At 38.3% G+C, this 14,532-nt stretch overlaps 1 protein-coding gene across 5 annotated transcripts in view; it reads right to left on the reverse strand.

The window, feature by feature from the left end:
• The window catches only part of LOC114243704 (pseudouridylate synthase RPUSD2), a 469,381-nt gene that overhangs the window by 16,991 nt on the left and 437,858 nt on the right, over positions 1–14,532 (reverse strand). For 4 of the 5 annotated variants that reach the window (XM_089740439.1, XM_089740437.1, XM_089740441.1 and 1 more), the window contains 3 exons: positions 9,313–9,400; positions 7,326–7,548; positions 5,866–5,953 (listed from right to left, as the gene is read on the reverse strand). In XM_089740439.1, the coding sequence (XP_089596565.1) occupies positions 5,866–5,953; positions 7,326–7,548; positions 9,313–9,400 (399 nt within the window). Of the gene's footprint in view, positions 1–1,617; positions 1,706–5,865; positions 5,954–7,325; positions 7,549–9,312; positions 9,401–14,532 lie in introns of all 5 variants that reach the window. The other variant, XM_089740438.1, reaches the window with a different exon arrangement.

A 14,532-nucleotide genomic window follows, 5' to 3' on the forward strand; every position in this document is an offset into this window, starting at 1 on the left:
TAATCGTAGTATTGTAAATTGATATTATAATGAAAAACGAATAAAAGCCACAAACAGAAACGCATTTTATCTCCACAAAAACGCACACCCAGTTTAAAAAGGTCAATAAACAATTCGAAAGCATCCGCTCATATGATCCTTTAAAATTAAATTATGTACATGCATAATGATTACTGAAAGTGATATAAGGTTCGTCAAAAAATACATGACTACAGCATAATTTTTAATGTACTTTTTGAATAATATTATGTATACTTGTGAAATTTCTTTGGTTGAAATGAGAATTAATTTAATCTAGAAGAAAATAGTCATAATAGTCAAAAAATGTTCTCAGATTACGTTACCTGCAACATTTTTTTATGAGTGGGAAGGAAAGAGAGGAAAGGCATGCCTTCTTTGTCTCTCTGTCAAAGAAATTTCACTTCTGCCACGAAAATAGAGTTGCACACATTCGTTTTGATGCAATGGTAATTTGAACTAATTGTATATCATACATTGATCTCTTCTTGCCTTGTCAAAAGCGGTTTTTGAGTGCATAAGTGTTGTTTACGTTTCTGATGATGAAGTAAGTGACTTTTGATTTACATATTTTTAAAACAAAGTCAAATTTGTGGATGTCAATTGCTAAAATTTCAATCTATAGTTCAAATTGTCAAAGCAAAAAATTAGTTCTTAATTCGGTCCAACGAATAGAACGCACAACCATTATAAAGTTTTTTTTTTTTTTTTTAATGTAATTAAGTATAAAAACTAATGACGGATAGCAAAATTCTCCAGTAATGCTCCCAGTATCGCTTGGGGTTCACGTGTAGAACGCGCATTCGCAGCCTGTTCGCAGTTTTAACAGGCCTCCCGAAAAGTTTTTGCGGGCAATCTCTTGTCAAACTCTGACGTTGAAACTTTCGGCAGAGAAACGTGAAACAAAGAAAAAAAACAACGTAACGTTATCTTTTTTTTGCAGATTTGTTCCTTTTACTTATTGGATTTGTCGGGAGAGCTTTTGAGAGATTTCCTCAACAATCCCGTCTGTTTTCGTTGGGCAATGAGGAAAAAGAAAACGGGTCTGCAATCGTTTTACGAAACTATGTACTTAATTCAACGTTAACTCAACCGACACAACAAACTAACATTTCACTTCGAAACTGCTACGAGTATGCGTAAAATAAAATATGTTCCGGTTTAAAGCGCTGTTAAAAACGTTATTTGAATTTTTTTGAGCGCTCACACACGAAGCTTATAATTTAAAACAATGTTTGACAAAAACAAAAATAAACCAAAAAAAGAACTGGTCCAAATCGTCGTAGAAAACGTTCTTTTCAAATAATATTTGTATTATTTTGAAAAAAACAGTTTTAAATGTTTCATTTTTAACCAATTATTTTATGGAACAAAATAAAAATACAATAAAGCATAAATTTCAATTATTATTATCGTTAATTTTTTCGATTAGAACAAATCTTAAGTGTCAGTCATTTTATCTCTCTCTCATTTGTTCCATTAACAAACTAGACGGGGGGGTGATATTTAAAAAAAAACCGCTCTAATAATTGTATGAAACGTTTCTTCATCCATCAGAGTTCGACATTAGATCGGACAGGCAGCAACGCATCGACTCACCGGCAGCGAGCAAGGCTTGTCTAGCACGAGTAGCTCTTCGTCAACGTGTATGATGCGCAAAGGACTATCGAGCACCGGTGTCTCATGCCTGGCCCACGATACATAAACATTACAAACTAATTGTGGCTATAAAAGCTTCGGATGTGCCATCGCATTGCGCATAAACCACGAAGAAATTGAATGGCCAACTTGGTTTTAAGTGAAATGACATCTATCCGCTACAATAAGAATTTCTGAATCGTTCTAAAAATAATTTGCTAAGTGTATGCCTGTTAAGAATTTATATAGATTCAGGAGGTATACGTTAGTTAATATATTATTTATATTACTTGGTGTATATTATTAGTTAGTTAATATTATGTCTCTACATATAAATCATTGATAACTCTAATAATAATAATAATATACTTAATATCTTACATTTTAATACGCTTTTATTAGCTTCAGACGTATGCATGTTAGTATGTAACGGAATCTTTGAACATGATTTTGACCCCCATCAAAACGTCGGATTAACTCGAAATTTGGTATACTTATTAAGGACCGATGACAATTCAATATTTAAAAAAAAATTGTTAAATAAATAATATTTTAAAAAGACTAACAAAATACGCTTTTATAGAAAATCCAACTAAAATAGAAAATAAATTTTAATAAATTTGAATTAAAAATAGTGTAAGAAAAAATGATTTTATTGTAAAAAAGCGTGGGGTGCTTTTCAGGATATAATCAAAATAACCCTTCTACTCATATCTGTTCATAAAATATTTATAACTACTGATATCATAACAAACGAAGCGATACGTGGATTAGCAAATGAATATCGTTTTCAGCTGATATTGGGAGTAAGTCCCATACATCTCGCACTAATCGATAATAGATACGTCATTTCGGATCCACCCGATCCACTAACGGTGCTTTTAGGTATCCCAAGCACCGGCCATCGTTCACGTCGAAACCGTCACTTGCGACGAAGGGCTCGGCGAGTAAATTAACCCATAGACACAGCCCACTGAGTTTCTCGCGGGATCTTCTCAGTGGGTCGCGTTTTCGATCCGGTGGTAGATTTTGCGAGGCACGGCTCTTGCTATGGTTCGTGTTAGCAACGACGTCAGGTTTGAGCCCCGCGAGCCCACCTACTAGCTCGGCGAATCTAGAATAACCCATCGAGGCTACCAGAATAGGTAGGAAAAAAAGAAGATAATAGATGTGTTTATTACGGTGACATTGACAGTGTTATTGATATACGCTCGGTGGTAGATCTTCTTATTGTAGCAGAAGTCATTCGTATGTAATATTTGAATAACAATTTCGAGTTTATGCACGATACGGTGTATCTTTTGTGGCTGATGTTGGCTAGAGCCGTGAAATGCACATTGTTATAAGTGTATTGTTATAATATATTCATTAAAGTGAAACACATATACATAGTTATGATACATAAGTTCTCGAAATAGAATTAAGAACCGTTTTATTAAATTCTACATCAAATGTTTACAAAAATGTATTCATTCACAGTGGATCTGTTATCAAAAATGCACGATAGGTAGTGTAGTTTATCTTTGACAGTACGAAAATATGGAATAAAATTATTTTATTTACCAGCGAATTGCACGTCACGCAATGTAACACAACAAAAACTGGTTACTGGTGGTAGGACCTCTTGTGAGTCCGCGCGGGTAGGTCCCTCGCCTATTTCTGCCGTGAAGCAGTAATGCGTTTCGGTTTGAAGGGTGGGGCAGCCGTTGTAACTATACTGAGATCTTAGAACTTATATCTCAAGGTGGGTGGCGCATTTACGTTGAAGATATCTATGGGCTTTAGTAACCACTTAACACCAGGCTGTGAGCTCGTCCACGCATCTAAGCAATAAAAAATCAGCAGATGCGCGCTCTTAATGGTATCGATCGAACGCGCATCCATTTTAGATGTCTTTGTATTCCATTGCGCATTTGAATTTCACTTAGTAGTTGAGCGTTCAGTCTGAATCAATTTCTGGTTTCAAGTGTAGTCACCCTACACTTTGTAAATACCATTTTTGTAAGTTATTTAAAAAAAATGTTGAGTTTTTATAGTGCTAATGATTTGAAACGCAACCGTCTTCCGACCATTAAATAGTTAATGTATAGCCTAAATGCTGCCAAGACTGTTTACCAAATATATCTACGTATGTATATATGTATTGGGAGCGGCCGGCGATATTATTACGCTCGTGGCCACGTTTTAGGCTTAATACCGAAATCCGAGCGATAAAGTTATGTTCTTGATATATCTAGAGCTTACATTGATCATAAAATATAACACAGTTCTTAAATCAACTACGATTCAATAATAATAGCGCAGAGCCACAGTCTGTTTTTTTTTTTTTTTTTTTAATGCTTATATGGGTGGACGAGTTCATAGCCCATCTGGTGTTAAGTGGTTCCTGGACCCCATAGACATCCATAACGTAAATGCGCCGCCCACCTTGAGATATATGTTCTAAAGTCTCAAGTATAATTACAACGGCTGCCCCACCCTTCAAACCGAAACGCATTACTGCTTCACGGCAGAAATAGGCAGGGCGGTGGTACCTACCCGCGCGGACTCACAAGAGGTCCCGCTTTTATTTCATTCTACCCTACGTTTACGTTTCTGTCTCGTTTAGTAATTTTTCTCAAGACTCAGAATAAGCTTTTCATTTTCATAATCACTTCACGATCAATCCATTCAGAAGTACTACAGAGCTGATTTATTTATTCATTAAAATATATAATTAAATTCAGCATTACAGCTGAAAAACGCTTTCTCTTTTACATCATTAGAAATAGTATCATCTAATAAAATAGTCATTGGCTGAAAAAAAGCTAGAAAGATCAGATGACGGGGCTTGGGAGCGTGGAGTAAGTCGTTATAGTGAACGCTAGATCCAATGACCATCATTGACGGCCGCTGATAATGATGAAAAGTCAGGTATGAAAAAAAAAAGAGTGAGAATACTATTACTTCGGACAACGCATGGGGAAGTATGTTATCACATGTTTAAACTTTTTGGTCGAAGCACCTTTGATCCACCGAAGATCCTTTTGCCTAATAACAGTTTAATGGCATAGACAACAATGGTTAATATTAAATACTGGACTTAGTAAAATACGTAGTGGGAGGATTTGCATGTGTGCGTGTGTATAAAAAAAATCGAGTTGTGTAAATGTGTGTTTGTGTGTGAATTAAATATCCAAAGAATTCAAATTACTTTCCATTTGGTTACATCAACTAAGGTCGTATCTTTCTTTCGTTTCGCGATAAAAATGTTCTAGAAGCTTTAGGCCACGTGAATACGGCCGCCACTATTCAGACACGTATTCTGAGTACGCCATTTGATCCCGTTCCCAGGGAAGACTTAACCGAACTCACCTCTACGTATCGTAAGCGCGTCGCAGCTGATCGGACGCACAAAGGGAACTGGTTCTCGTGCGAGAATTTGCCTCCCTACTTTGCATGTAAATACAAACATCGATACCCGTACGTCACATCTTTATTCCTCTGAAGCCGATATGAAAGTGGTTCGTGCTTCGTTATATCGCAAAGCCTTTACCGAGGAGAGAGCCTAGATGTTTCCCCGATAAAAGGGAGTGCTTTGTATGAAAACTGTTTCGATTTGCGAGCGAGGACTTAGCGCGACAAATAACTGTTACACTATAGCCCACTGAGTTTCTGGCCGGATCTTCTCAGTGGGTAGCGATTCCGATGCGGTGGTAGATTCTGCGAAGCACTGATCTTGCTAGGGCTCTTGCTAGTGTTAGCGAATTCTCTCAGGTTGAACCCGTGAGCTCACCTACCCATCTGGGCGTAGCTGGAATAGGTAGCGGAAAAATGTTGCCGGGAAATTGTCGTATTTAGCCTAACAATCACACATTCTCGATAAATCCCATTACTCCGATCTTAATTTAACAAACGACAAGTTATTAAACGTAAAAAAATAACAACGGAGCTATTGCAAGATCCGAGTTCCGAAATATAAAGGTGAAAGTGTCGGGCTTAAGTTACTTGTGTGTTGTGAAGAATGTGTGGAGATAGCTGAGCAACATTGAGCGAAGCGTTATTAATGCGAAAACTGCGCTCTTACCTACCCAGCTTACAATATGGATACGGAGCAGGAAAATTTAGAGGTTAAGCAGGTACGACGCACGAAGGTTATATATATAATGGCATGCAAAGACATTAATGGCATAAGCGTATATTAACATGGCTGTCTCAATTGCCACTTACGGGGATAGAGGCCGGTTTGTTGACAACCACAATGTCCTCGTCGATATGAACGAGGGTGATGGGTTGGCTGGTGACCGGTACTTCGTGCCTGAAACGATACACACGTCAGGCTCCACGCTTTCCGATACCCCGAACTTTGAGCAATCTATCTACATTTATGTACACGGATCAGAATTTGAACGAAGCTTGCAACACTATCACCGCTTTTGCTCAGAGTCCGTTACGTGATATTCGTTCTCGTGACGTATGATAGAAAACCACAAATGAACATGCGTGAGCTATTTGCTATATATAAACAAGAGAACGCGGCAATGTATACCGTTTAGTAAACTATAAGGTGACACGACTCGGGACATCAGCGTTCGATGATATAATAAATCATTTGGCCGGCGACCGACACGACCGTAATAACGTGGTAACTTTGTTACGGGAACTGATAAAATATGCAACTGCATTTGGCTCGGCTCATAAATACTAAGCGAACGTCTTATTTTTCCTCTAGGGCCCCTAATTTTTGTTTATTTGCACGTTGAGAGCGTTCTTGTTCGCGAGATACTAGCTGAGAACATTTCTTCGCATGTCCAATCATGCCGTTCTATTAAGGCACTTGAATAGAACGATACAGTTATTGAATTGAGAATTCTATTGGTTTAAATTGAAAAATAATTTAAATTAAATTTATTACTGGTGGTAGAACCTCTTGTGAGTCCGCGCGGGTGGGTACCACCGCCCTGCCTATATCTGCCGTGAAGCAGTAATGTGTTTCGGTTTGAAGGGTGGGGCAGCCGTTGTTACTATACTGAGACCTTAGAACTTATATTTCAAGGTGGGTGGCGCGTTTACGTTGTGGATGTCTATGGGCTCGAGTAACCACTTAACACCAGGCGGGCTGTGAGCTCGTCCACCCGTCTAAGCAATAAAAAAAAAAACCTAGTTACTTTATATGATTTGCACAAGAGCTCTGTGGAAGTTTGTTCGCGGTCAGCATTCGTCATCACCATGTTCGTCTTCTATAATCATTCAATTAAAATCTAGCGTTAAATTGAGTTCGACGCAAGTCGGTCGCCAGCTGAACCCCGGCGATGTCATTTTTGGATAACGTCCAAACAGTGCACTCGCATGCTCATTCGGTGCTTATTACTTCATAACATAATATTACATTTGTTACAGTGTACTAAAATACGATTAGATGTTTCATTAAAAACAAAACAAGCTTAGCTTACGTTTAAAGACGTCACGTAATGTATTTAATCGGAAGCCGTGATAAAATTAGATTCGGAAATGTATCTTAGTGGACACGGTATTACAAAAGAAAAGAAGAAAAATAAAGTCATATATATATTTACATTGTTCCGTAATTATTTGGTGTCTATGTCTGTTGTGTGTATCTGTGTGTAAGTTTTCTATGTGTGTGATACCGGATTAACTACAGAGGAATGAATTATCGCAACCCCTCGTACCTGTGCACTACGTTGGCTAGAAGGTCGTTGTGTTTGAGTCTGTAATCAGGGTCGACCCTCTCGTAGTTGACCGTGAGGGTACCGGCCCTGATGCACCTTTCGTACTCCGCTGCAGGGTGCGCCCTGAACTCTCTCGCGAAGACATCCAGGATCTTCTCCCCGACCCATCTCCCTTTCGTGAAGGTCGTGAACGTGAAATAGTACGGGTAGACTTTTCTAAGACCTGGAAAAATCGACACGTTTACCATGATGTTTCGATCATGCGGCGCGTCTCCTAATAAAGTTCGATATCTCTCTGATATTCTTATCTACCCGATACGAGTAATATCATAATAGACGGTCTTTCAACCCATAGACAAATCAAATGATTGCCGCCGCCCCCTCCTCCCCCTAATGAGGCATGAAATCGAACCCTCAATAAGCAGTTTCATACTGAAAATCAGGAGACATGACCGCTTCGCCCTGGAATTATTAAGAGGTAACTAATCATAGGGGCTCACAGTCGAACCAGTTAACTAAATTTAAACTTAAAAAAAAACGCGCTTTTGGTTTTTATGATACCACTTAATCTTTCTTCGTGGAAGCCATGGGAATCGAAGTCTGCCCGAGAGTTTGAACGCCGGCATAGCACTAGATACGAATAGACAGGACATTTCATCCACTTCTAGGACACGAGTGTCTCAAGCGTATCAATTAAGTTTTAGGTAGATCTTTCTATCTAGATTCTTCTAGATCTAGATCCAATCTAGATTTTTCTAGTGGTGGTAGGACCTCTTATGAGTCCGCACGGGTAGGTATCACCACCCTGCCTTTTTCTGCCGTGAAGCAGTAATTCGTTTCGGTTTGAAGGGTGGGGTAGCCGTTGTAACTATACTGAGACCTTAGAACTTATGTCTCAAGGTGGGTGGCGCATTTACGTCGTAGATGACTATGGGCTCCGGTAACCACTTAACACCAGGTGGGCTGTAAGCTCGTCTAACGTTGTAAGCGATAAAAGAAAAAAATAAGTTTTAGGTACATCAATGTAGGACTACCGCTGTGGCATTGAATCCTGAAGTATAGGCTTGCAAATGTTTAGCGAACGGTTCTCATGCCGAGAGTGGTAAATTATGTGAAACGCCATTGCGGCAAGATGACTAAGCAACTTACGTACATATAATGGGACTAGGAAAATGAACGGCATTATCATCGTTAAGTGTATTAAAGATTTAGGAATAGAAAACCTAAATACACCGTTAAGTAAAATATCCGGCGACTGTTTATGCTTTTAGTACTTTTAATACATTTCATCTGATATTTTTTTTGTTACAGCGCAGGAATAATTTGGTAATTTTAACAGTAAGCAAGAAATTACAGATGTATCTAAATTATATTTTTATTCATTCCAATTCTTTCCAGAATCTTCAGTAGTCTATAACCACGAACACAGTAGTGTATTTAGAATTTGGAGTATTTAATAAAAACACACTCTAAAACTCTTCTTTAAATTTTAAAAGGGAGTTTTAAACTATGATATTTATATATTTACTAGTGTTTAGCATGAAGGCAATGTTGCTCACGACCGACCTTAGCTTAAAGTATATATCCTTTTTTTTTCGGGAAGGAGGCCGAACCTGCTACGAAGTGTACGCCCTTAGGAGGTACGCGGGAACTTGAGGGTCCACAGATGTTGGATACAGACCGCGGTCTCAAGGATATTTTAGGGCTCTAACGCACCAAGGGATTCCCCTTGCATTCCACGTCCGATCTCCGGCAGGGATCAGAACCCGGTCAGAGTAGGGGGATTTCCTAATCGTCCAAACGGAATGCGCGATTGCTACGTCGTAGAAATAGCATACAATAACAATCTACAATCCGGTGCAATTGTACAATGTACAATCAGGACATTCTGAGTACGATCAACAAAACAGAAAAAGCTTTTTCGGAATGACGTCATACTATCGCCGCAAACAATATATTTTTTTAGCATGACCATTTGTGAACATACCGTTTTCCATGTAATAAGATGTCTCGTTGTATCTGTCGTCCGTGAAGCCGGGCCTCTTTGCTTTTAAAGCCTTCGTTTCTAATTTAGCCTGTAACAAAAAATAAAACGTTATTTTTCTAACAAACGAAAATGTATCCGAAATCTAATTTTATTAGAAACTAGCGAACCCCCTCGCTTCGCTTCGGAAACATTATATTTTATTATTGATAGGCGAGTCCCGCCATGTTGCGCGCGGTACGACAATAACTGCGGGTGACGCCGTGGGGCGAAGCTAGTCTAAAAAAAGTAGCCTAAGTTACTCTTTATATCATCAGCTACCTATTAGTGAAAGTCTCATCAAAATCGGTCCAGCCGTTCCAGAGATTAGCCGGAACAGACAGACAGACAAAAATTGTAAAAAATATATTCATATGCATGTAGTAAAAAGCGGTTATTTCAATATTACAAACAGACACTCTAATTTTATTTATATGTATAGATTACACAGATTGCAATTAATTCTAACCTATAAACTAGATGTATCGTCAAAAATTGTAATACACGATTTTATTTCATCTAAAACTTATAGGTTTCATGTCCAAAGAAAAAGACACAGTCGAAAAAAAACCATATTTGGATACGCATTAAGGTAATTTTTGATCATTTACATCGCAATATCTTGTCACGCATTTGTCTTAACAGAATGCATCTTTTAATAAGGACATAGTGAGTTTGAAAAATACAAGTGTTTTTCCGGTTTTTATGCAAGGTCTGCTAGTTCAAATAATTTTATAAACTGCGTCGCTCTTAACTCTTTACTTTCACGGAGAATTCTAATTGTTTCCTGGCGTGTGGTAATGACTGAAGTTCGAAGTAAGTGCCGCCAACTTCAATCAGAGAACTGTGACCATTTCTAGAAGAAGCCACATTACGTAGCTGTAAACCAAAAAACATAGAAGTGAAACCTACAGAAGTATTCCATCTCGTTCTCGCATAGGCTTAAATCCTTTGGATGTATATGTTTGTCTCATTTTAGTGTAACTTTTTTTTTTAATGAAGGTTTTACTGGTGGCCCTGAGTGTCTGCGTCAAGACCAAAAAGGGAAACTACCAGGCGCGCCGATCACCTATTTCTCGGATAAGTTACCGACTGACAGCTGGTGTTAAGTGGTTACTGGAGCCCATAGACATCTACAACGTAAATGCGCCACCCACCTTGAGATATAAGTTCTAAGATCTCAGTATAGTTACAGCGGCTGCCCCGCCCTTCAAACCGAAACGCATTACTGCTTCACGGCAGAAATAGGCAGGGTAGTGGTACCTACCCGTGCGGACTCACAAGAGGTCCTACCGCCAATAATTACGCAAATTATAATTTGCGGGCTTGATTTTTATTACACGGTGTTATTCCTTCACCGTGGAAGTCAATCGTGAACAATTGTTAAGTACGTATTTCATTAGAAAAATTGGTACCCGCCTGAGATTCGAACACCGGTGCATCGCTCAATACGAATTCACCGGACGTCTTATCCTTTAGGCCACGACGACTTATAAAGACCTAGTTTTATTAATAATATTTATTGTATCATTATATTATTTTGTTATTTTTATTCATAATTCTTAACATTAAATAATGCTGCATAAATGACCTTTATAGCTTTGCAATAAGGACCACTACCCACGAAAATATATTATGTATATCAAACGCGAACACGCACGCCCGCTCACCACGAAAACTTCAAACAATAATCGGGAAAACAATGAGTTCTCGATCGAAACGGATTATTTTGCAGGTAACAAAAAAGGGATCCCACCGAAGTTTCCTAATAAAAAAAACAATTGAACCAAATATCAATCCAGAAATAATAAAGTGGAAAATTTTTTCGGCGCTTGGCGAGCAATGACTGTAAATATTTTCAAATTGTACAGTTTCAAATAACAGTTTATTTTGATACTTTTATTATGAATTCTAGCATAATGTCAATTGTGTTTGTTCACTTTTATTATCATGCATAATAATACTATATATTCAAAGAATTAATATGCTAGATTTAAATAAATTTAATGTTAATAAAATTCAAAATTTCATAAATGGCACCGAAACAATAATTATTCTATAGTATATTGTAGTTTTATACCAACTTTTATTTAGCCAAATGTCACTTGAAGCGTTATTGTGAGTGATTCAATAGATTCATCAACAAATTCTCTATGAAGATTGTTTCGCATTCAACATAGGAGGATGTTCCGTAATAGAATTCCGTTTTATATATCAAAATTCTGAGTCTGTTTCATACGTCAAACAATTAACGAAAAATTTCAAATTTGGAAATGTCGAGTTCAAAATCTAATTTTTATTTTTGCCCTCTCCACAAGTCCACAGTGCATCTGATATGAAGCAGTGTGAGTACTTCTTTTGATTTTTTTTTTTTTTTATTGCCTTTGTAGGCAGACGAGCGTACGGCCCACCTGATGGTAAGTGGTTACCGTCGCCCATTGACTTCAGCAATGCCAGGAGTAGAGCCAAGCCGCTGCCTACTGCATAATACTCTCCACAAGCCACATTTGAAGAAGGCCATGTCATAGCGTTCGGGAAACACCGTGGAGGGGAGCTCATTCCATAGCCGGATGGTACGTGGCAAAAAAGACCTCTGGAAACGCACTGTGGATGACCGCAGTGGCTCCAGGTAGTATGGATGAACTCTACTCCGGTGGCGGGCGGTGCGATGGTAAAAACGAGACGTTGGTATCATCTCGAACAATTCCTCAAAGCACTCCCCATGGAACATGCGGTACAAAATACAGAGGGAACCGAAGTCCCTCCGCAGACCCAGAGGCTCCAAGCGATCCGTGAGAATGGGATTATCGACAATCCGAACGGCTCTCTTCTGTATGGAGTAAAATGGAAGAAGCTGGTATTTGGGAGCCCCGGCCCAGAGATGGGAGCAGTACTCAACGCGAGGCCAGATTGTGCTTTATAAAGCAAAAGTCTTTGTCCAGGCGTGAAGTACCGCTTCGCTCTGTTGAGGACTCCCAGCATTTTGGACGCCAACTTGGCTTTGCCTTCCAAATGACTCCGAAATTATATAGGATATAGGAACTTAAAGATCCGATATAGGAACTTAAAGATCAGACTTAGTTTGGCTTGTTGAATTAGACTTTAGACTATACAAATATCAGAGGTCGCATGAAGATTAAATATCAAAAAGGTTTGATATCAAATAGGCGGAACGGAATTTCGACGCCGAGGAGTAAGCAAAACTCTTACTCCTTTTCAAATATGCACATACTGACGCAGCAATCAATATTTCAATACGAGTAATGACAAATACCCTAAGAAAAGTTTTTTGAAAAAAATATTGGAAAAGTCGGAAATAAGACAATGACTAAAATGAATTAAATCTTGTTTAGTTTTAATCTTCTAGCTACATATTATATTAATATGCTGTTTTTTTCTTATACTGTTACTATTGAGTCCTCCTTCTTGCGTCTACAATTCTCAATGCTGAGGGTCGTGGCCTCTCTGAATAACTTTCCCTTGGATTATCTACTATTGAGTACAAAACTGCAATTGGTATAAAATATTATGTCTTGTACAAAAAAATTCAAATCCCATTCACATAAATGTAAATGGAAAAACAATTTTGTGTGTCGTTACAAAGTTCCCGCCACTGGAGCAGTTATTGAAAATCGAACAGTCAAGCTTAATTACAAATCGCTCGACTTTTCAGTATCCACACAATTCGCGTGGGATTAAAAGCAAATTAATATTTTTGTATTACGTTTTTCCCCTACGGAATTTACATTGAAAAATGTATGACCATTCGATTTTGTCCGTAATATTTACATTTAAAGTAAATCTCAGAAATTTTGATAAAATCATAATAAAATATGAAGCATTCTAGCGCTGTAAACACATCGCGGTAGGGGATGGATTTTAGAACTTTTTATATATATTCATGTCACCTACCGTTCGGATATATATATGTCGTGGATAACGACTTTTAGTAATATTAAGACGGTGGTTTTGATTATTATTTTAAATGATGAAATGTTGTTTTGATAAATATCACAAAATGAAGGGTAGACTCCGTAACGCCACAGTATAAAATGGCGGTACGTGGACAGAGTCGTGGCATTCCGAGTCAGACAGTCATTCCGTCCGTCTCAGTCAGTGAGTCTCTGGCAGTCAGTGAGTCAGTCGGTCTGTCGGTATGTGCAACGAAACTGTCGGTTTATACTGTCATTGTGAAAGTTGCGTGTGTTGAGTTTCAATAATTATTATTCAAAAGGTTTTATTGACTTTTTATAAACTGAGTTCAACCAAATATGAGTGATGACGGAAACTACCGCTCAGCCATCCCCGACGTGTGCCAACATATATATATTTTATTGCTTGTATGGGTGGATGAGCTCACAGCCCACCTGGTGTTAAGTGATTACTGGAGCCCATATACATCTACAACGTAAATGCGCCACTCACCTTGAGATATAAGTTCTAAGGTCTCAAGTATAGTTACAACGGCTGCCCCACCCTTCAAACCGAACCGCATTACTGCTTCACGGTAGAAATAGGCAGGGAGATGGTCCTGCCACCAGTAATTACGCAAATTAAAACTTGCGGGTTTGATTTTTATTACACGATGCTATTCCTTCATCGTGGAAGTCAATCATGAACATTTGGTGAGTACGTATTTCATTAGAAAAATTGGTATTCGCCTGAGATTCGAACACCGGTGCATCGTTCAACGCGAGTGCACCGGACGTCTTATCTTTAAGGCCACTGCCTACCCTAAATAGTTGAATAATAAACAAGAATATTAACTAAGCACTCTCCATTGCCGCGTTCACATAAAGGCGAGTACACATCTGTCGAATAAGACAGCGAATTAGGGTGTCTTCTTATGGATCCAGTTTTGTATTTAAATTAGGTGGGAGTGTTCGCTCCGGATTCCCTAAGCGTTACGTTTTAAGTATTGATATATAATTTAAGCGACCTATTAGTTTAAGTGGACCACAGGTTGGTACTATACTCGCATATAAAAACATATATCAATGACTAGCTTTTGCCCGCGACTTTGTCCGCGTGGAATAGTTCACAAATAATGCTTTATTTTAGAACAAATTTGGTTAGCATAAAAAACGTTATAGTGAGCCAACCTTAACATATAGAAATATGCTGTTGCGGACTTTTTTTTAGATCTTTTAAAGGGGAGCAATTCCGCCATACAATTACTTTAGC

Source organism: Bombyx mandarina, chromosome 04 (genome assembly GCF_030267445.1).
Source record: "Bombyx mandarina strain Sakado chromosome 04, ASM3026744v2".
NCBI classification, from domain to species: Eukaryota; Metazoa; Arthropoda; class Insecta; order Lepidoptera; family Bombycidae; genus Bombyx; species Bombyx mandarina.